Source organism: Lottia gigantea (assembly GCF_000327385.1).
Source record: "Lottia gigantea unplaced genomic scaffold LOTGIsca_2, whole genome shotgun sequence".
In the NCBI taxonomy this organism is placed as follows: domain Eukaryota; kingdom Metazoa; phylum Mollusca; class Gastropoda; family Lottiidae; genus Lottia; species Lottia gigantea.
Genome location: NW_008708400.1, coordinates 6,621,942 through 6,646,745, shown reverse-complemented (window position 1 = coordinate 6,646,745; position 24,804 = coordinate 6,621,942). Strand labels below are relative to the sequence as shown.

Sequence of the window (24,804 nt, the reverse complement as noted above, 5' to 3'; positions counted from 1 at the left end):
TCAGAACTAACCTGTGTCAAACCAGTTCAATAAGGTTACACAAACTGTTAACTATATAGTCAAAAGGGCATTGAATTGTAAGGTATCAATTCAGATTGTTGCTGGCTACAACTGAATGATTAATCAAAGACGCAGAAAGAGGCATATATGATTCGAGTAGGGCACTGCCTTGAATGTCTTGGCCTATTGCAACTCTTTAACCTTGAATATTCTATAATAGTAAGAGTCTGAAAGTTTTCAAGATAAGACAATATCACAAAACATTACAAGTCATATTGCAAACATAAACAACAGACTAGAATGGTTGATAAACTAATCTTGATATTGTTTTATCATGGTATTCTAACTAATCTCAAGGTTATTTTACATCGTCAGTCTAATAGTTTAAAGTCATTCACCCTATAAAAGGGTACCTTACCCTACACATGTCATATATTAACATACATATTATATCCCCATTAATGTTATGACAGCTATTATTTAAAATATTTTAAATTTATAACATATTCATAGTCTATTGTTAACTTTTATTGCATTGCACTTGGCTGAAGTGTTATGAAATAAAGTGTAAAGAAGTGCTACAAGTGCTCAAAAACAGTAAATTCTGAAGAATGGCATAATTGATTAATAGTGTCCACATAACAGTAGCGTTGTTCTACATAACCTGATATCACTCTATTATATGATTAAGTTTGTCAGCTATGATGCAATCCATTAGTTTTTACATTATTTTGCACAATTCTTAAACTTGGAACAATTTATTATTATTATTTGACTTACAAAATATACCTTTACACTGCCTGACATTTGTATTTATAATCAGGGTTGATTACGTAGTAGGGTTGGCTCACCTTAACCTGGATTTTGTCTTATTGCTATATGATCCAGGTATTAAGGCTATTCTTTCAGATATTGATTGATATTTTGATATTTTTACACTGATTGATTCAGTATTGATACACATAGAGTCTTAACATGTTGTGTTTTTGTTTTGATTGTGTTTCAGAGGATTTTTATTTATCTACTAGAAATTTACTTATTTGGAAATTATTTTGAAGATAAAATTTTGTTTTGAGACGTTTTGGAATTGAAATATAAGCTTAGATTTTTTTTTTTGGAAATGAGATGTTATATACTTCAAATATAACTTCATCTTTGATTGTTGATTAATTTCTGTGATATTTCTGTGGGCCTTTCAGCACCAGAGAGTGATCCACTATATTTATGGAAGTATAAAGGATTTTTTTCTCCAGAATAAACTAAAATTATAAAATCAGGTGGAAAATCATTGAGGATAAGAAAGGTTAGACAAGTATAAATATAAAGTGTTTTGAAAGAAGAATAAAAATATTTGAATGAGAATGGGGTGTAATCCTAGATTTTTAACCTTCTCATTTCTAATTTTGTTAAATTTATGAGTTTTTCGATAACAATCCGAATATTTTGTTGATGAAATGATAAGTGATATTGAATTTTTTTTAATTTAAAAAATAGATTTAATTGTTTTGTTTACTACTTGACTTGAAATAGGGCTCATCATTTGCTGTGTTTTTGTAGAATGTCCACTGATGTATGAGGAGAATCTTTTTTGTAATTCTGATTCAAAAATAAACCATTGTGTGCTACAGTTTGTATAAAGATCACTTGACAGTTATTTCTGTTCATATGAAAAAATCTTTTCATTGTATCCTACTGCAAAACACTACCTGTGTTTATTAGCTTGTAAATTTCAGTGTAGAATGTTAAACTCTTTTTATACATTTCATTAAGTCAATATAATATGATGTAAAAGTTATTTAATGTGCCAAGATTTGAAGTTTACTTTGTTCTAGAGAAAATATAAATAGTTTTATTTCAATTATTGTATATTGTAAATATAAGCTATAGATATGAAATATTGATCTATATCGTGTTTACCCAATAGTGACAAGTTTTCAATTTGAACATCTGGTGTATTAGACCTAGAATTGGTTGTTATTGTGATACAATGTGCTACAGGGTTGTTGAACTCCATTGTTAATTAACTCTGTGAATATTCATGATCCAAATTACGAATATTAATACATCAATTATTATGATGGAAAGAAACAACGAGGAATATATAATTAACCAACCAAATCGTTATAATAATGAATTACGTAGGCGAAGTGTGCCAGATTCACCCTTGGCTTATGCTGGACCTGTAAATAAGGAGGTAAGGGGAATAACTCTTATTTGTATTCTACTGCAAGGTGTTCTGAATAGAGTAAAGAGTAATTAATATATTGGTGCAAAGTAAAAGGTTGTTTCAAGGTACATACATATGATAATGGAAGATTATATTCATTGAATCTGTCTGAGAGTTATTCAGTTACTTATGATGTATTGTATGAATTAGATGCTAGATACCATACAATCATTGTGTAACCCAAGCTCTCATATCAATAATAAATAGCCACTGTACAGAAATACGAAGAGTCTGTGAAATTTAACCAATCAAACGAGGGATTTACTGTATGATGTTCACATGTTTTGTGTATGTGCTCATAATTACAAAACAATCCACAAAAATGATTGTAGAGGCCTGTTGATTTGCTAGTTTGATATTGACATGGTATCATTTATTACCTTGGTCTCTAATATGAAATTGACCTGCTATATTGAAACACAGCAGAAATAGTTCCGGATGTGCTTAAGAGATTATTGGCCATTACTTGACAATCGACCATAAAATTCTGTAACATATAAGTATTTTCTATCTAGTATTTTCATAACAATTGGTATATTGTAAACATAGGTTATGGTTCAAATATATTATATTTAAATTTTATATCAGATATTAAAAGAATTCTATTTGAAATACTAAGAATCCTGGGTGTGATATTGCATGAAACTAGTAAAAATTTGTGGGTTGCTGTGTTTTTAGGATGTTTTTAGTTTTTTTTAGTTACTTGTTGAATGTGGATTTCTCTTAGTGGCTGTATTCATTTAAAATTCATTGTTTCTGTTTATCATTGATCATAAAACATGTTTCATCAACCATGGGAGACATTTAGCTCAGTCATACATCTATTCCATCTATTTATTTACTGATCAGAGATCATTTCCTGTCAGGCCCCTGTCAAAATCTTTTGATCATTCTTGTCATAACTTGTGTTAGATCTACTAAACACCAGATTTTTTTCTTATGTAAATTAAAATAATTTGGAAAACAGTGGCCAGAAAGCTGGAATTCAAATAATAGATTCTTTCAGTACAAAACTATAAGCTAATCATCATAAAAAAAAACCTTTTGCATTTTTGTGTGAGTGAGATGAGTAAAAGAACATTTTTTTGTTCAGATAAATGACTATTTCTACTACTGGTATATAGATAGAATAGAAATGATAAATTCAATGCAAAAAGGTTATCAATACACTAAATGGTTAAAGAAAAGATTCAAAAGAAAGATCTAAAATCAGAACACAATCTTCGCTCATATAAATTAATGAAATTGATTGTAAACTCAGCCAAAAGGACCTGATAATCAATCAGACTGCTCCACCCCACCCTTTACTATTCCTCTAAGAAATAATCAAAGCAAATAAATGTATCAGATACATTATCATTTTCATCTCATGTCATTCATTCAATTTTGTTTTGAATTTCTGGCTTTTGAGATGGTTTGTGTATGGCTTGCTTTTATTTCCTTTCAGAGAGGTACAGAGAAGTATACTGACCCAGCTGCTGCTGCATCTGGCATCGAAAAAACTGGCGCATGGTTTAAGGCAGAATTCCCTGAAGCTACCCTCCACATTGAAGAGATAGTAATTATGAATTATGTCCCTTTAAATCTTCTGCTTACTCTTTTCTCCTTGCTATTGCTTGCTAATCAGAGAAATGGTGGACACAGCATGGTCCACTTTTTTTTAATTTGACGTAATTGAAATAAAATAGGACATCTTTAATGGCAAAGGAAGAAAAACAGACATTTCTAAAATGTTATACTTTATATATTCAACATAGTTTTATATCTTTCAACATTGTGCAAGCAGTCTGTGCCCTTATCTTATAGATTTATATTTTTGCCGTTACCATCAAATTTTTTACTTGATTTGTCAATCAGTGAATTTGATGATCATCCTCATTGACTCCTTTTATGATCGGATTTTGGGTTTGTCTCTGATTATCTCTGTAACAGTGGCTGTGGTGCTTTCCTCTAACCTTCGACCTTTTTAACCTCTAACCCTCCCTTCTCTCATAACCTGTTGTAACTGCCTGCAAATATCTGCTTCTTCTTTAATATTTATTATGAACTTCACTAAAAACTAACATTCTCAATAGGGTAACATAGAGAGAGCATATATATATCTGTACTCTCTGTTAGTATAGGCAATGCTGCCTGAGACATCATAATTCTATGCATAATTTCAAGATTACTGATTAGTTAATATGAACCACAGAACAATTGATATTGACCAATTAAAGCCTTTGAAATTGTGTTATAATGATACTTTTGATATTGATAATAAATTTATATAAGCTTATATTATATATAAGTTTTTTTTTTTTAATTGTATTAACCATAAATTAACAATTTAAATTAGTGTAAACGTACAATATGAACTAGTTTGGAGCCAACTTTGCCTAATTAGTTCTTCATATCCGTTTTTTTTTTTCAGTGTAAATGATCTTTTTATATTCATAGAACTTTTGCTTCAGATTCTTTGTATGAATATGGATTAAGATACTTATGTTTATCATATATACTTATTATGTAAGCTTTCAAGATGAATGATCCTAATTAATTTAAAAACATAAGTGATGACTGTTTATGTTTGGAAACTTTCTGTGATGTACATAGATATCTTAATGTAACTACATCATTTAATAGTCATATAGTACAACAAGATCTAAAATAGGTACAAAAATAATTGAAAAAATTCCTCTTTTGTGTTTTCTCCCTCTATTTCTTTGGATGAACAAGGACATGGAAGAATTTTCTTTCTTCAAGGAATCTGCACCAATGATAAACTTTGTTATTTTTGGTTTGCATCTATCTTGTTAACAATAATATCTATATTGTACTGTAGTTCAAGGATTTTATTTTTAAAAGATGATGCATTGCATACTAAAGATGTGAACTTTAACTATATTTCAGAATCCAAATGAAAGTTTAGCACAAGATGTCTCCAGTACAGCTGTACTCACACCACTCGATGATGACCTGGTCGGAAACGTGGAAGATCCTGGAGATCGTGGAAACTGGACAGGAAGATTTGATTTCCTCATGTCCCTTTTGGGATATTCCGTGGGTCTGGGAAATGTCTGGAGATTTCCATATTTAGCATACAGTAATGGCGGAGGTTTGTATATTTTTTATTTGCAGTGTGTGCTTCCAATTCTTGAGTCGATAAAGGTGAATACCAACTTGAGCATCTCTTTTTCCAAGTTCACATAGTTTACAAGTTATCATTCACAACTTAATGAAAATTTGTTGACAAATTTATTGGGAATAAGTGCTCAATATATCCACTATAAGAATAATATATATTTCATATTATCAGTACGAAATTCAATATTGGATAGATTAGATCTATTAAATTTTAGCATCTTTTGAAAAATCATGGGCAATGTGATTCACCCTATTAGCTAGTAGTAATCTTAATAATTAGTTGTCTGCATTACTGTATTTATCAATTCATCATTATTCAAAATAAGATCAAATCTAGGATAATGGCTCATTTATTAAGCATGAATGTCATTAAATAAATATATCTGGTTAATTATTCCCTAACTGGTCAACCATAACCCTCCATATTTATTAATTTAAAAAATTATTGTAGAAACATCTGTTTTTTACATCAATATCTCTAATTGTCCTACATGACTTAATTGTTGGTATTTATTAAGATGGGAAAACCAGGCAAAGAGTAGGGTATAAAACTCCATTTCATTTCATTAGTGTCATGTCTTAAAATATGTCATCAGAAGAATGAAGTTCCAAAAAAAGGTTGTTCTGAATGTTCAACTTGATAAATATCCCTATTGCTTATTAAATGTCTATGATATTTCACTCATCAGAACCTTATCATTATGTGTCATCTTATTATATTCAAATGGCCTCAAATTGTGTACAATATATGGCACTATTGTCTGTTTATATCAGCACAATCAGTACAATTATTGTTATTATTGTTGATGATAGACAAGTAAATAACCTAGAACCATTGGAATGTTGTAACATATGTTAGTTCAAATAATATATCATACCATGAATTGATTTAGAGTGTATATTTCAATAATAAACTGGCTATATGTCTTGAATTTTATTGACATGATCATAGTTTGACAAACTGAGATATTTCAAAGATCAAATCTGATGTATTTAGTTTTAATTTCATTTGGCCATAATTGATAAAACAATTATACCATTGGTCTCTACTCTGACCTAGGCCCTAGGCCAGTGCTTCTATGGGAGATCATCTCTTACAAACACCATAAACCATTGATATTTTGAATTGTATACTCTCTTGTAAGGTATAACTTGCTGATTCCATGAGGTGATTGCAAAGAATGAACATACCCAGCCTTGCATTTATAACATTAAATATAAGAAGCTATTTTAACTTTGATATATGATGTAGTCTATAAAATACCTTTCTTCTGCTGTCCATGACTTCCCTCCTTGATAAGACAGGATTTAATATTGACTACTGTATATATACTTTCAGGAGCTTTCCTCTTCCCATTCGTTCTGATGTTACTATTAGTGGGATTACCAATGATGTTTATGGAACTTGCTTTGGGTCAGTTTGCTGCTCTAGGTCCTGCCACTGTGTTTGGTAGAATGTGCCCATTATTACACGGTAAGGAATTTATATTGATATTTTTATTTTTAGCACTTTGGAACCACTTGAATCTAAAATGTCTAAAAATTTCAGGAAGGTCTACATTTTGAAGTGATTTAAATATTTCAATTTAAGTACCGGTAATGTATATTTTGTAGGTTTAGGATATGGTATGGTAGCAGTTACCTCCCTTGTTGGTTTGTACTATACAGTTATCATTGCCTGGGCTGTATTATACATGTTTACATCCTTTACATCTGAGTTACCATGGGAACGGTGTCATAACCCCTGGGCAACACCTAGTAAGTTTACTTTTTGTTTCTCTTTGTACTAAGATATACTTAAAAAAAAGTCCTGAAAGCCTACATAGAAATTATATGTTACAAAGTTTATATGTAGGCCTCATGTAATAAACTTAGGCAGTATTATCACTCAACATTACGGTGTCTGCATTATGTTTTTCGTTCAGATGGGTCAACCACAGTTCTAAATTTATTCAAGGGCAAGGGGTGCATAATATTCACAATTATATGGTAGATGTCAATCTATAATTTGCTGTTATTTTCAGATTGTTACTCATTAAAAGATGCAGGTGATTGTGCAGCTAGGAATGGATCTGTATATTATCAATCTACCTGTTTTAACTCTTCATACGCTGAGGAGAATAACTTATATAATATAACAGAATCTCAGAACCATACTAGTCGAACAGCTCCTGCTCAGGATTTCTTCGAGTAAGTCAGACTTATATTTTCTCTTGGCTTAAAAACCAAACAACCACTTGAAGTTTTTTTTCAGAAAAGAGTTAAAAGGGGTCAAAAGGGCATGCTAGCTCAGGAAAATTTTTTAGATAAGAGCTTAAGTTACATTTAATATTGCACATTGCCACATGATATTGTGTACACACAAGACCTTCAGAACACAATATACCAGTAATAACAATCCTTATTGTTCTCATACCTTCAAATTCCTCACAAATTTATCCTTGAATTGATGATTCTTGAGTTAATTTATTTATATTTTAATTTTAGGCGTCATATTCTGGAAATTTCTGAGGGTATCCATGATATTGGTGCTTTAAAATGGCAGATTGTATTGTGTTTATTGTTCGCCTGGTTACTGACATTTGTAGCTCTAAGCAAGGGAGTTAAGTCTGTTGGGAAGGTAAGGGTGAAATGAATTTTGGAATTCAATAGTTTGAATAATGCTGTGATTACTAAGTAGGTTTACGAAATAGAAATTAGGATCTAGTCGGAGCACACATTGAAAATGTGTCATGGATATTGTGAAACTAAACGAGATATTCCATTGTTATGATGATATTAGGTGGCACGTTGAGGCTTTCTAAAGTCTAATTTTGGAACACATCTTGGTTGTCAGAATGAGGAAATATTAAAATACATACATTAAGTTATAGATATATTCCTTTGAATTGACTATTTTCAATTTTTTCTTTTAGGTTGTGTATTTTACAGCTCTGTTTCCATATTTTGTATTAACCATTTTATTTTTCCGCGGTGTAACATTACCAGGAGCTAAAGATGGCATTATTTATTATCTTACTCCTGATTTTGAACAACTTAAAATGGCCAAGGTAAGATGATTATTTCTAGTTTTTATACGCCCACATCTCTCTATGTAGATGTATATTGTTGGCACCTCCGTCCATCCGTCCGTCAACATTTGCTCTAAAAACTAGATTTTTTGATGGAATCAAATGAAATTTGGTATGTGTATACATATTCATAAAACGAAGATCAAATTCGAATTTGAGCTATTTTCGACTGTTAGAAGCAGAGTTATTACCCTTGCCCCAAAATCTTGAATATTTACCATCCGCATGCCGTGGTGGCTGTGGTCCACTATCTTTAAACACCCGGGTCTTCTTGTCCATGCAGCATTTAATCTGCAACAGACCTAGTTTGAATAAGAAAGCTGATAGTACTGGGTATTGCCAATCATGCCACTAACTGCTGTCCCAATGACTTCAATTTTCATTCATTTTCCTCTAACACAGTTTGTGAATAAAATACACTGAACTCAAATCATATGACTTAAAGCATCTTGTAAATTACCATTTCATTTCTTTGTTTTAACTATTCAATTGACTATAAACTTTATCTTATTTGAATTCAGACATGGGTAGCAGCTGCTGTTCAAATTTTCTTTGCATTGAGTCCAGCATGGGGAGGATTGATCACTCTATCTAGCTACAACAAGTTTCACAATGACTGTTATAAGTAAGTTATCTTTTATTAGAGGATCATCTTTCAGTTTCTTTAGTAATCTTTGACTATCATACAGAAATGACATTCCATTCAGTCAAATTACAATAGTGATGTACTCTTTTAGTTATAAAATCAGAAAAATAATGATGTAGAATCATAAAACAATGAAAATTTGTCTGTTTTCCCTTAGGATTCAGGCTTATCTTTACAAATAATTATTGTTTTGTGTATTTTTCAGAGATGCTCTAATAGTATCAATCAGTAATATTAGTACAAGTATATTTGCTGGTTTTGTGATATTTTCTATTGTGGGATATTTAGCTCAGGAATTGGGTATGCCGGTAGATAAAGTCGTAGAGCAAGGTAAGAATAGGGAAAAATTATATGGAAGGAATGCATTTTACAATGTAAAAAACACTTTGCCGTTTAGATTTGATAATGACACTATATAATTCGTTTGTGAAATGGCATATAATGTATTTGATACACTTTATGAAAAAACAATCACTGGCTTCAGTTTTATACAAAGTTTTGATGTCATCCTCTGGGTTATATTGCTAAGATGGAGATAGAATGAGACTCAGAATTTTATCATTATGGTATTAATAATATTGTGAATAATTTATTTTGTAGGACCTGGTCTAGCATTTATTGTATTCCCTGATGTAGTAACAAGATTACCTGTTTCACCACTCTGGTCTTTTCTCTTCTTCTTTATGTTGATTACACTGGGTATGGGTAGTGAGGTAGGTACTGGTTTATTCTTTAAACATGGTATATTGAACTGTGAAATGCTCCTGATGTACAATTCATCCCCATTGGGACACTGAAGTTGATTCTGGCATTGGTTGATTTAGTTATTATTTTAGATTTTCAGGCTTGATAGTGATATACCACTTAAATTGAAAATTTTGTATTTTCTAAGGGCTAGAAATAGGCTTACTCTAATGCATATTGATGTTGCTTTGTTTGATAAGATGTGGGATATGGCAGAAACTAGGTTGTGGAATTTAATTTTACCTTTAAGTTACATTTTGAATAATTTTTTCTCTTGCTATGTTAATATTCAAGTATTTACTACTTATTTTCAGTTTGCGTTGTTAGAAACAGTTATGACGGCAGTACAAGACACGTATCCTCAACTACGTAGTAAGAAAGTGTATGTTGTCATGATAGTCAGTATATTAGGTTTTGCTGGTGGATTAATCATTTGTTCTCAGGTATAATATTTATTATAATTTACAAAGTTATAGAAAGCACTGATTAACATGGTTAGGGAAAATTATAGTTAAAACTTAATGCTGTCATGGAGTCTTTTGAAACTCTTGACTATGTTTTATAAGTGAGTCTTGCTCGACCCTGAAGGTCCTGACAAGGGTTGAGAAAATACCTTTAAGGAAGGATTATGATGCCATGGCTAGTTCTTACAGTGTCTACTTTTGACCTCTTCAATCTGTTGTTGGGAGAGGAAAGCATCCACTTTTCAATCCAGACTTTGACCTCTTCATTTCTCCAACCTTTTATTGAAGAGGTCGTCCATATTTTTAATCCATTTTTTAAATTATTTGATTTATTACAGGGAGGTATGTACGTGTTACAATTGATGGATACATATGCTGCTAGCTGGTCTGTGTTTTTGATGGCTATTTTAGAATGTGTTCTTATAGCATGGATTTATGGTAAGTATTTAAATTTTGATTTTATTCATAGACTTGGCTCTATTTGCTGGATATGACTCAGAAGCTAATAATCCATCAATACCATTACACTAGTGCAGAATTTCAATTTGTTAAATATGAAAAGTGAAAACAGTTTTTTTTTTGCCTTGTTTACATTCGTTCCTACACTTCCATGCCATATCACAAGACCTCTCATATCAACAGTTATTCTATCAATAGTCACTTCATGAAACTTGTCTTGTCAATTATCTTTTATGTTATTAAATGAAATTTGTGATATATAAGATAATATTTGTCCGTTTTAAAAGGTGCTGATAGGTTTTTACAAGATATCGAACAGATGATTGGTGTGAAAAATAGACACTGGCACAATTTCTTTAAATTGTTTTGGAAATACCTTACTCCTGGAACTTTATTGGTAAGTTTTCAGTAAAAAACATGATGCATGTTTTGAAAAAAAACCCTTAAGAATAACAACTGTCTTCAGGTTCTCAAAAGTTCCGTCTACCAGCTGGTCCCTGTCCAAACCTCTTTGCATTGACCTTTCCTGGATCGTATCCGTTTACAAACGGGAATAATAGGATCAAGGTCACCATACATTAACTCGCCAACGGAGTTTGGTGTATCCAAGCAAATAATGTAAAGATTCCAATGCTCTAACTGATGGAGCTACGGCCCTTCCACATTAAATTTAAAAATTTGCAAAATTACACTAAAAAATTTGAAGGCATGTGCATTACATGATCTGAATTTTACATTTCAACATCTAATAATTCCTGTTTTTGTATTTTTCAGTTTTTGTTGTTTTTTAACTGGATTCAATATTCACCAATGGAATATGCTGGTAAAAAATATCCAATGTGGGCTGATGGTATAGGATGGGCTATGGCCTTTATACCTGTAATACTAGTAGTAGGAATAGCTATTAATCATATCCTCAAAGCTGAAGGTAGCTTATTACAGGTGAGAACTATGTCTAACAAGAGCTACATTTGTCTAAATATTTGCTTTACGGGCTGCACTATAAGGTGTATTTAATTAACCAAGTTCACCTTCTGGTATTATGCCAATTACAGTATAAAGCAAATAAACATTTTGACTACTGTGAATTTTAAGTCTGCTGTTGCTACTGTTTTTATAGTATGAAGGCCTTCTTTATAGTCTAAAATAATAATAGTCCAATAAACTTATATTTTGTTTAGATAGTGTTATTTTATTATACTTCAAAATAGTTTATCCTAAATAGTTTTTATTGAATAGTATTAGAAATATAACTTTTATCAAAGTTTTACCTTGTTTTACCTTATTGCATCATAATTCAAAAACGTTATGTTCAATAATTGATGTTCTTCTTTTTCAGAGATTGAAAACCTTAATAAGACCTTCAGATAAATGGGGACCTGCCCATAAAGTTCCAAAATTTGATTTGACAGACCCAGAGGGGCAAAGAAAAATATTAACTTCCAATGCCGCTTTTAGTGCTAGCAGTCCTTTTGAAACTCAAATATGAGTTGTGAAAAATGATCGAAAGAAACATAATCTTCCTTGAACCTGTGACCTGATATAAAATTGAGATTTAAATAATATTGTGATGATAATGGATCTCAAGTGCTACATCATGACATTTCTATAGTGATGTCACTATGTCTGACATGTCACTGACATCACTATGACAACCGTTGCCTTAATGACATTCACTAACATGATAGTGCCAAGGATGAATTAATGTATGTATAAATTGTATAATGTGTGCGTGTGAGTTTGTTTTGGAATATAGCCGGTGAAATATGTTATGTAGTTTTCAACTAACATCTAATCCTGACACTGACTGCAGCAAATCCTTGACCAAAAACGACCAAAGAGATTGTTCCAAATAGCAGATCTGAAATTTATGTATTAGAAAATTCACAGTGTTTTGAAGCCTGGTAGTAAAGTTATTGCATTTTAGTTGACAAAAAAAACTGTTGTCAATCCTGGTAATATAAAATCACAGTCCAAGAAGAAAATTTTACATCTTCAAATTAGTTTTAATGCTAGTTAAACACGGCTGTCTTTTACATTGGCACATTAACAACGCTGAGAAAGGAAGATCTTGAACACTAATGAATTTGATATGAAATGGAAAATAATGTTACCGCAAAATTTGCAGAAAAAGTGCTACATGGATGGATATATGGGAAGACTCAAAGGTTTAATCACTGATGAACGGAGTTAACTGGAGAAAGGAAATTTATTTAGCTGATAGTTCAAATTTGAAAATGAATTGAGCGAATCGTTGTCTTCAATTCCAGATCTTCACTAAGATGGATATAATAGCATTGGTAGTCAACATCAAGTCACATTCAGGCAGTTATAATATATTGAATTGATGGTTAAGATTAAGTGAGAGAAAACTAATTCATATTGGTTATAGGTATGATCATGGACTTCAAAATATCATTGTAAAAGCCTTCAAAAGTTTCACCAGTATGTGATTCATTGTTGAGTGCAAACGTCTTGAGTTTAAACTAAAACTTGAGTAAATTAGAGCATTATTATTATAAATCATCGACTTAATGTCTTCAAATTATATTATGTTCATCATCTAAGCCTAAGTTAGGCTTATTGTTTCAAGCTTTAGATTTTCGTTTTGGCCTTAGATTATGGTATTGATTGTTTATTTCATCAAATTATCGAAATTCAAGCCTTATTGAATTTATGTATATGGCAAGTTTGAATGTAAAAAATACTAATCTTCTGATCATGATACCATAAATTCTTGCGCTTGGTCATCAACTATCTTGGCATCTTGATTGTAAAGAGGTTTGCTAAAATATGCTTAATCACATTTAGTGATGTCATAAAACACTTGTTTGGAATTGTATAAACCACAGACTGAAATATGGAATGGTAAAAATTGATATCAGAATCTCCTATACACATTAAAAAGTTAGAAAACCTCTTTACAATCTTTTTATCAATGATAACATCCACTCCCATATGACAAATGAATGTAACAACATATACCTTCACTTACTTCACATTAATCTGAAATCACTGATCTTAAATTGGTTTAAGACTTCCCACTTTGATCCCACTTTAAATATTAAAATTTAAATCTTGATTTAAGCAACTACATTTATCTGATTGGTCAAGTAATCAATTATCTAAAATATTTTTGAAATTTCTGGAATAGGTTTATTGAGCTTTTAACTTGAATTATTCTCACACTCTTGAGTTGGAAATTATTCTTTGTTAATCCCTGTTGTGTTGTGAATCTTGGTTCAAATTTCTTGCGATTTCATTGGTCCATTACAATATCTGACCAATCAAAGCACAAATATTTGAATATATTTGTATGTATGTTTGAGAGAAACAGGTTTTTATTATGTATATATCACTATGGCAGCTCTATATATACTATTTTAGGCCTTGAATTTTTTCACTCGGACAGGGCATTATAAGGAATAACATTTTCTTTATAATGCCTTCTTTATTTTTAATATAAAACCTATGTTATTACTATTATTGTTTGATATTGGAACTTTATGTTGTGAGTGTTAATTTCAGTATATTATTTTGAACTCTTACTTTCCAATTTGCATATTTCAAAATCTTAGTTGATTTTGCTTAAATTTAATTTAGAAAAAATAAATCACAATATTCATGAGTCAAAACTCAAAAAGATTAGGGCCTTGTTTCTCACTAAAAGAAATATGACAAAAACCCAGGTACAGGTTGTTCAAAAGAAATGACTGTCTAAATCCTTGATTCAGGCAAACTTGGCAAAGAATAAGTAAAAAAAATGATCAATACAGAAGATATGTGACTGTTTTTCAAACTTACAGAAATGAGCAAAATGTTCCCAAATTAGGACGCCAAATATGTAAATAGATGTATATATATAATTATATAAATATGTATGCAGATTTATAATAACTGTTTAAAAGGCTGGTGTCAATGGGTTTGGATGCTTGAAATATTATTGTATACATTGAGATAATTCTTTGTGACCCTTTCTTGCAAAACTAATTACTTTCAAACTTTTCAAAATGAAAGAGATAATCGGAATTTGATTTTGAAAATTGAACTGTGTGACCCTTTTATTTTGGTTTGAGTTCAGAGTTGATAAAATGTTATTTTTATTTTGGTTCAAATCATCAATTAACACCACTTACAGTTTCTATCTATCTATAACATTAACTCCCCCAAACATGAATTCTGTTATGATTTTAGTAACAATCCTAGAATGGTTTATTTTCATAATTAGAATTGTTTCAAAACTATTATTTTCAAGCCTTGATCACTGAAGATCACAAAAGCATTTTTCAACATTTGTCTTTACTATTTATTGTCTGTGAGTAGCTTTGAACATGACTTAATTGTGAATCTCAAAATATTTTTTTTGATTAGAATCTCATAGTTTACATAGTTTAAAAGTATTTGCTGTGGATGTTCGTATGAATTTTTCATTTTCAAGCTGTTGATTGTCAGTCCACATAGAAATTTCTTGAAAGAAAACTCACTTGATACGAGAAATAGTCTCTTAGTTAATTATACATTTGTTATCATACTCTTTGTTATGTTTGAGCTAAAGTAATAATTTTAGATTTAAAAAAATTCAGTTGTTCTCATGAAATGAGTAAAATGATAAGATTTTTATTTCCAGAAAGCAAAGTGTGGATTGTAGATTAAGAGGTGTTATATCTGGTGTTATATCTGGTGTATATTCGTAAGCTGCCTCATCTAATCTTTGACCATTTTAAATTTTTACACTCTATGAATGTCTATAAAATTCTAAGTTGGAATATGGATACTGCCTTTTTGGGTCTAAAATACTAAGCGATAAAGAAGTGTTATGAGGGAATTCCTAATGGTCAGAATAAAACTATGTCTATTTACACACATATAAACTCTAGAAATGATTGTTCAATCTCTTAAAGCTTGTTTGTTTAAATGTTGATAGTTAATTAATGTATAAACCTGAAGTTTGTTGTTGAATGTTGCAAAAATAATGCAAAGTTTTTAACCTAAAATATTATGAAATATTCCTTGTTTGTTTAGCCACTCTTATACAAGTGTATTATCATAGGCATTATGACCTGTATATACCCAATGTTCAAACTACAGAAGGCATATATACAGGGCTTAAGAAAGCGTTTTAGATATACAACCCTTACCATCTTTTTTACATTTCATTATTTATGACTGTTAAGCGTTGTTATTTTCAATATGTTGACAATTTATTCTTGTTAGGTTTTGAATTTTTTGGAATGAATTTTAGATGCACTCATGGTATTTCATGAATTGTCATGTCAATTGATTGTTGTTTTGAATTGATTACCAAGACTGAATTATTTATCAAAAATTGTACAAGGATTGAAGACTAAGAATGGTTTGTTAAATTTCTTATTTATTTTCTTAGTTTCAATATAGGACTTTATACCAAATTGACCTCTGTTATTCAGGAAAATAACTTGAAAAGCTTCTGAGAAAATTCCAAATTATCAGCATTTATTAATAATACAGAAAACATTTTCAAAATAAATATATTCCAAAGTGAAAATACGAAGAAAATTATGGATTGAATCCAGATTAAGAATAATACCTATTCAGTAGCATAATTTATATATTTTGTTATAATTCTTGGTTATTTCATTAAAATGTTTTGTGAAAATACTTAGAAATGTTTTCAAAGCAATTTCTAATTTGTGCTGTATATCCTCTAGGTTGGTTTACTGTTTCTGTTGTATATATTGCCAATTATCTTGATATTTTTGTATTTGGTTATTCCAGACCATTCTACTTTAAGATCTATAACACATTGTTTGATTGCAAACCATTTTCAAAATTGTTTATTATCTTTTTTAAAAAAAGGGTTAAATTCCACCTAGTATTGCCAAAGTCTTAAATATCAGCTTTTTTAGAGTGGTTTCAGGTGTTTTAGAAAAGAAAAGATCTGTTGACTATTGGTTGAAATGAAATTGCTTTGAGAATTATTAATTTTATTATTGTACGATTGTATATAATTTAAGTGTTCCCTGATCTAGTCACTTTAATCCATTGAAGGAAAAATCTTTCAAGCTTAACTTTATCAGACCTTGATTTGAAATTTTTTTTTCAGGAATAATATTCCATTTTGATTGAAGAGATCTGATGATAGATTCATAAAAAACAATAATGTTATTATCACATTGAATTAATGATTTGGTGGCATAAATACTGTTTTAAAAGTATGGTCTTCAATTCAATTTCAACTCATCGATCCAAGTTGTACTAAATGGACAAATCATAATTATAAAAATAGAATTTAACTCGATTTTACCTTCTAATTAAAGTGACTGTAACAGGATTATTCAAATAGTGTATATAAGGTTCCCATATTATTTTTTTGAAGAATTCCTGCTCTTTGTTTTCTGCTTTTGACTGGTATACTTCTATTATTTTTTTTAATATGTAAAATATTTTTATTCGTTTGGCTATTCTTATAAAATCATTCAAAAGATTTTTAAAAGTATTAAGTCAATAAGATGTTTAAGGTCCAGATAACTCTTTAGACTAGTCCAGTCCGACAAATTTTTTTAAAAACAAATCTGCAGTTATGCAAATTTGAAAATCATTTAAAAATATAGAAATAGAAATATTAAAACAAAACTAAAAAATCAAAGTTTGATATTTCTATATCGCTCTACAATTGATATATTGAGCACTATTTTAACAGTGGTATTTCTATATCGCTTTACAATTGATGTATTGAGTACTATTTTAACAGTGGTATTTCTATATTGCTCTACAATTGATGTATTGAGCACTATTTTAACAGTGGTATTTCTATATCGCTCTACAAGTGATATATTGAGCACTATTTTAATAGTGGTATTTCTATATTGCTCTACAATTGATATATTGAGCACTATTTTAACAGTGGCGATATTTTATGGTATTTTATTGAGTCATTAAAAATATGTTATTTCAAGAAATAGCAATTTGGCAAACATCATCCAGTCTTAAACAAAATCTTTCGACTGAAGTGATATGAAAGGCAAGCGAAGCTGTATATAATGTATATTTTGCCTGAAGTATGAACTTATTTACACTTATTTATTCCAATTAACACCCTTTCCTTCAACTCTTCATTTACCTTCAACATCTTGTTAAAAAAAAAACATTTCTAAAGCACACTTTTAGCCATATTTTAGACTTGTACAAAAGGATGTTTCAGAGCATTTAACAAGAGAAACAATCCAGGCATTTTGTTTGTTTTTAATCAACTGTCAATATCATCATTAACCTCATGGGTGATTAGTACCTTTTCTGTTAAATTTGAATTAACAAATATAAATTTCAGCATTTCAGTTTCCTAATACTGCTAGGTAACTAGGATATTCCACAAGGCAATTATTGTCTGGTTTCCCAAATAAAAAACAGGCTTTTAAGATAACAACTAAATATCATTGATTCATAACTGCCAATTTATTTCAGTTACAGCTGCATTTTCTTTCTGTTTAATCAGATTCACAATCTTATTATATTATTTCAGTGTTCAATCTTAGAAATAACTTGATGTGTAAAAGAAACCAAATATTTGGAGCTATATCTCCATTAGAAAGCTTGTACCAAACTGTGTGCTTGAATACTTTCTACAAGTTTGTGTGGTTTCAATGTAAATATTTGTGACGTGTAGTTTGGTTCAAAATGATGTAAATTTTGAAAATAAAGGGGTGTAGTAAACTTAATAAATTGTTTTTATTGAAGAAATATTGTCATCTGGTAATTCCATTATTGTTTTGATGGAGCTCTTTCTGGGACTTACAAGCAAGGGCCAAGGGAGGTCTGTTTGGATTTAAAATACACAATTGAAAAAAAAAAACAACTTATAGTGGTCGCTTCAAAAGTGAGGCATTTGTCTCATTTGCCTAAATTAGGCCATGACTTAAAATGATTTTCATATGCTCTACATCTGATTGGACATTTTTGAAAGGCCGTGGCTATTCACACTGCGACGGTACAAAAATGGGCATTAAAAAACATGGCCATCCCTACCTAACCCCAACAAAGTCACTTAATATCATTCTTGACAATCAAAATGGCTTCACCAAAAACCAGTGTGCCTATTGTGTCTTATCTTATCTGTACTGTTTGTTAGCAGCCATAGAGAACGAACATCGTGATGGCGCAAATAAACAGTGCGTTTTTGAAAAACTGGATTTTATCCTAGTGGTGATTTTAAGAATAAAATGCCAGATAATTCTAATGAATGATATTTTTTAAAAAACAATTTAATTAACTACCAATAGCTTTACCCAGAATTGAAATCCATTGTCTTATTATAATAATAATATTCATGAGAAAAAGATGTATGATTAAGACTTTCTGATTTTTGCCAGGCAAATCAAGGCTTAGTATCATATCAGGGATGATACGAAGGGCAATTACATACAAATGTCAATGTCAGCAGAAGAGTTTGTGTTTCATATTGATTTCTGTTTATGTAAGCTGTAAGCAGTTAACTGCTTCTGGATGACCTTAAAAGTTGACTGTTTTATATTTAGTCTTAAAAACAAAAATTAGTATCCAAATGTCCATAATTAATTCATAATTAGCTAAATTAGAAGAGAAGTACCAGCAGAATTCCAATGAGTGACCGATCAAGAAAGTTTAAGAAGTCTCTTTTTTGTTATTCTAGACTGTACGTACATGGACATTTATCAATTGTTAAACCTCTTAATTAAATTGTATATATATCATTTAACTGTAGTCTGGTGATGTATTTATTACATGTAAAAAATGTGTTGTCTCCCTTGAACTATTCAGTCTCGCCTTGGCTGATGCTGATATATCTCATCTTTCTTTGGCTTTGGTCCAAATATTCACTGTCAGACTTAAACTTATTTTCAGATTCACTGTATTTATAAGATTTGCTTAAAATTTTGCTAGTATATCAAGGCAAAAAATGACCCAAAGGATATTAATTCATGCATGACTGGCAACGAACTCGTTGTCTCGTAAAGTCCCTTTACAATCAGTTGGGCCTATTTTGGTATATTGATCTGGTTATAATTGTTGACCAGCAATAGCCGTTGCTGTTATTCACCAATTCTTCTTCATTAGAAGCAGTTAAATCTTTTATAGATATAAAATAGTAATCAGTTTTGGCCTAATTTGACAGTTCATTTACTTAAATCATCGATATATGTGATATATTTGTGGGACAAATCAGCTTAATAACAGGGTGCCCAAGAACTCAATTTTCATAAGATTCAAAATTATTGATTAGTTTATAATATCTAATACAACAAAGGCAAATGGATTTTAAAAATATAATCATTCTAACAAAGAAATTCACTGTGTTTTTTGTTCATTTCAAATTTCAGTTCACCTGTCTGATTATTACCTGAGAGATGAGTGTGATTTGCCACTTTGCCGACAAACCCTTGGATATCAATCTGAGATACTGATAAATCTATATTTTATAGCTATGATTAGAAACAATCAACCCATGGAGATTTGAAAGAATGCTAATTTTGAAACACATTATAATATAAATCAATAAAGTGTTCCTTCTAATTTCATCTAATACGGATATGACGGCAAAACACATACACCATATTACCTGTCCGCAAGGCGGCGTAAGGACAAAATGCGCGTAATTCGACTCTCTGTCGTCTGCCCTGAAGTAATTGAACATTGCCAGTGTCAACATTCACACAAGACTGACAGTTCACAGGGTGGAGATTTTCTTACCTTGACTTGGTAAGTTGATAACATCTTTTAATCTCTTTGTTCTTTACTGACAGATAATTAGACGTGCAGGTAAAGTAAGTAATTGAGTCTGATTTTCTTAATTCTTGGGTTTATTGTTGCTTTCTTTGCGTACGTTTTTGACAGTTGTAAAATTTGATCCCTGTGATCACTTTGATGAATTCTCCGATCTGCAACTGAGATATGATTTGATGACAATTTCCAATCCCCTATAATTTCTTCCATTATTTATTTTCACCTATTGAACATTTTTCTCACATCATTTGTTCACACAAATTTTGGCATTCATTGGTTTCCTTTGATATTCCAGAATTGTGTTTATATTGTTGAAATTAACATCCAACAGAATGGTATGAGGTGGTTCTTATCTCTCATTGAATATGACCCACCTTGTGTCTTGATATTCATATCAATATAAATCAATGTAGCACATTGTTGTTAAAACTTTATATAGACTGTTATAGAATAAAAATAGATTGATTTCGCATGATTTGGCCAATTTTAATTGGTCATAGATAATATCTAGAGTGTGTAAAAAGCTATGAATGCTGCTTAATTGGTACAAAATGATCTTTAAGTAACTTAATGACTTTTCTGGCACAGGAGATACCCTGATCAGCTAGGTGGTTCTCTCAAGACGAAACATCTGCATTGCACCTAGCAGAGGCTGACCCCTGTTATTGGCCCTTATGTGGATTACTCGAATACGTAATTTTTTTAGTGTGGGGGAATGTGTTAGCACTTTCCTATGGTTAGAAAAAAAAAGGCAAACACAAAGGTGCTTATTTGTTGTTCTGCTTTGCTTTCAACGAGCCAGACCTGTGTATCCCTTCTTCCCACCCGTATAAAAATTTAAAAAAAAGAAGTAAATGTGGTTATTGAATCTGAACCAAAATAAATAAAAAGTTTGAAGAGAAGGTGTAGTCAGGATGTTTTTTAGAAATCTATTATTGACTTGCCTGCATGTATACATACTTGTTTTCTCTTTGACTTACAAGGTCAATTTATAGCAAGGGATGACTGATGTAGGTTTTTATACTTTGTTTAATTTAACACCAAATATTCCAAAATAAAGGTAGAAATTGAGATTTGGTAGAAAAACTGCTTCTGTCTTTGTATGAGTATCTAGTACATTTAAAGCTTCCATTTGAACCTTTCTAATATCCAATTTGACAACTAATTCTAAAAATACATGATCAAATATGATCTCACTATCTCAAAAACTCCTTATGGCTCAAATGGTCTTTGTAATAGTGACGTGTTAATCTAGTTAGGATTCAAATGAATTACTGGAGCCACAGTGATAGGATGGGTGCTACATTTATGGTTGATTTTTGTTACATTTATGGTGGGTATTACATTTATGGGTAATATAGGTGCAAATGGATGCTATAATAAACTATCTGAAATTATTTAGGTGTGAAATATATAATAAATTACCTAATTACTGATCATAAACATCTTGTCACTGGTATTTATATTTGTCCTAAATTAGTTCTCTTGGTAATTAATTATAATTATTGATAATTAGAAAGAAATACCTAACCTCATTTATATCACTTCATGTCACTTGACAAAAATAATCACAAATTAAAACTTTTCCCTTTAAAGGGATAGGGCTGATTCTCTGATGTATGAAAACAGTCTTTGGAAGTATTAAAAATGTACAAAAATCACATAATTCCTTCAAATATACCATAAACTAGGATTTTCACTTTATGGCAGAGTCTTAAGAATAGACGAGTCATCATCCCTTTCAAACTTGGATAATTCCTAGACACACATGAATTTGAAGGTTCAAATTTTGACTGAGCTGTGAACACTATCGGAAAATTCCTGTCTCTGAGACTAATATATACTTGTACATGGATGTCAAATTTGTCATCATAATTAGTCAAAAGTAAATCCTTTTTTTTATTATTTTTTTTCATGTAAATTTTGGAATATTGGTTGTTGAATTGCATTAACCACAAATTAATTCTTTTGGATTTAAAGGGATTAAATTATAGAGGTTTTTTCTAGGGTTTATATGTGTATCAATTGTTCAGAAGGCAGTGCCCCTTTAATATATATATTCATACTTTCCATATATATTACCTGTGAATTAAACCCTGTTCTTCGACAACCTTAATCTGTTTGTCCACATATCTGACTATTTTCATTAACTTATACTTATTGTTAAAAGACTAGTTTTCTTTCTGTTGTCCCTATTGGCCTTGTGAAAGTTCTAAGACCAAAGTGTAAGAAAAGAGTTGATTTGACCGTATTTGTAGGTTATATTGATTTGAACTCTGAAATACCTTGATTTGAATTTGAGTAAAACATCAGACTTGTGAGACATTATTTTTAAGGGTAGGGTTTGAGTGATATTAGTTAAACCTTGGGTATTTTGAGTCGTAGGTTTTCAAAAATTGTTGCTATTTTAGACATTTGCAAGGCAACCATGGGTTCAAATACTTATCTGAGTTAGATAAATTATGATACTGCAGCAACTGCTTCTACAAGTCTGTGTTGGCTTTCAACCTCATCACTTATGTTTCTATAAAAACTTTATGTAAAACTCAAAGGGGATACTAGTGCCAATAAGTGGAGGATGACCTTGAGAAAGCCTCCTGGAGTTTTCGGCCTTTCAGTTGATATAAGAGTAGGATGTTATTCTGTACTCCTCCACTAACTTGATCTTTACCTTTTAATCCAGATTGGTCAAATCGTGACAAATTCAATCCAAACAATTCAGGTGACCTTTATTGTGTGACCTTGAGTCAATAATGACAAGAATACAGATGGACAGTTGAATGTTGAGGACTATTTGTATTTCTTTTTCACCGTGTTTTTTCTCTATTTTCATTTATTTACTTGGCCGAAAGTGAAGTTGATAGCTTTTGATTAAGTGAATAGTAATTTTTGATATGCTTGACTCATTCAAGGCCCTTTTTGCTTTTAGACAAGACCACTATGCTTAGGATTATATGGTTAGATTGCTTATTTAGTAACTTGTGGAAGATTTATGAAACAATATAATACTGGTAATATTTCACTGTATATGTTCCTCATGGTAGATCTGTTGAAGTTTCCATTATTTTTTAATTTTTTGTTTTAATTTGAAATTTTACTTAAAGCAGTCATATGTTGAAACTGTATTTTGGTAACAGGTTCTCTTCTAGATTGTCAAATGAATGCCTGTTGAATAACTTTTTTTTCATTCTTTCAGATGATCCAACAGTAAACAGTTTCTAATAATTAAATATCATTGACAAAACACTTACATTTAGAAAGGATCTTACAAAACTAAGCTTTGATCTTTGTAAAAAATGATTGTAACTAACTTTATTTTCTCTTTCAGAAAGGAAGAAAGGATGTGAATCTACTGAATAATTGTAAATAATATCATATAGTGCTATATACAGTGGATTTGTATTCATTTTCTTCAGTGTTGATTGGAAATCTATTGTCGAAAGCCGGATTACACAGAATATAGATGAATGTGAATTATACAATATTGTGCAAGGGATGAATTTGATGCTAATCTAAGTTAATCTTAAAGTATGTGATACAGTTGGAAAATTTTAATAATTTTGATGAAAGTATCGAATTTTAATTTTTAAGTTTTTTATTTGAATGAAACCAAAGTTTATTGAAGGCAATAAAATGTGGGAGCAACAAGCGAATTATGAAATAACGGAGCAATTTAATGGAGCAAGCCAGGTTTTAGCAGCAGCCTTGCAACAGATGGATGGCATCATTTCTGGTAAGTTCAATATTTACAAGTCTCCATAGGAAATGTATAGGCTTAGTAAACGGATCATAATTTAAGAACATTTAGCACTAGATCCCCTTTGAAAAATCACCTTCAATTGATTGAATTTGATCCTTGATCTGTCCCATACATGATACATTCAAGATGAGGGAATAGTTGTGACTGATAGCATGTGAGAGACCACCATTGCTGATGCGGAATATAAATCTTAAAGTGATACTATGTCTTAGAATGAACATAAAATTTAAGTTCTCGAAATGGTCAATATGAGTATATATTCATCAGTTAGCTTACCTGGTGTCATAAAGTTACAACAGAATCCCTGTAAATTCTGGAAAATTGGAAAATTCATAAAGCTAAGTAATAACTGAAAAACGCTTAATATTGATATTAAGCGTTTTTCAATACTAGTTAATTGCATATTTATGGATAAGTTTTTTGGATTTATCGGATTATATAAAGTTCCTGTTATGTTATTTATGACACCAGGTATATCTACTGGCTCTTATTCGCCAAGTTTAAAATTCTTAAATCTAAGACGTAGTATCACTTGAAGTCATAGTTATTATAAATAGACATTTCTCTCCAGT

The 24,804-nt window shown here is 30.6% G+C and overlaps 1 protein-coding gene across 1 annotated transcript; it reads left to right on the top strand.

The window, feature by feature from the left end:
- Positions 1-2,077: 2,077 nt before the first annotated feature.
- On the top strand, positions 2,078-12,226 carry LOTGIDRAFT_153071 (hypothetical protein; the record flags this gene model as incomplete). Its single annotated transcript, XM_009053552.1, has 16 exons — positions 2,078-2,194; positions 3,675-3,785; positions 5,120-5,324; positions 6,693-6,827; positions 6,968-7,111; positions 7,378-7,543; positions 7,841-7,973; positions 8,269-8,403; positions 8,946-9,049; positions 9,276-9,400; positions 9,671-9,783; positions 10,129-10,257; positions 10,617-10,716; positions 11,025-11,134; positions 11,512-11,679; positions 12,077-12,226. The coding sequence occupies 16 exons, from the start codon at positions 2,078-2,080 to the stop codon at positions 12,224-12,226; spliced, it is 2,145 nt and encodes a 714-aa protein (XP_009051800.1).
- Between the last annotated feature and the right edge of the window lie 12,578 nt (positions 12,227-24,804).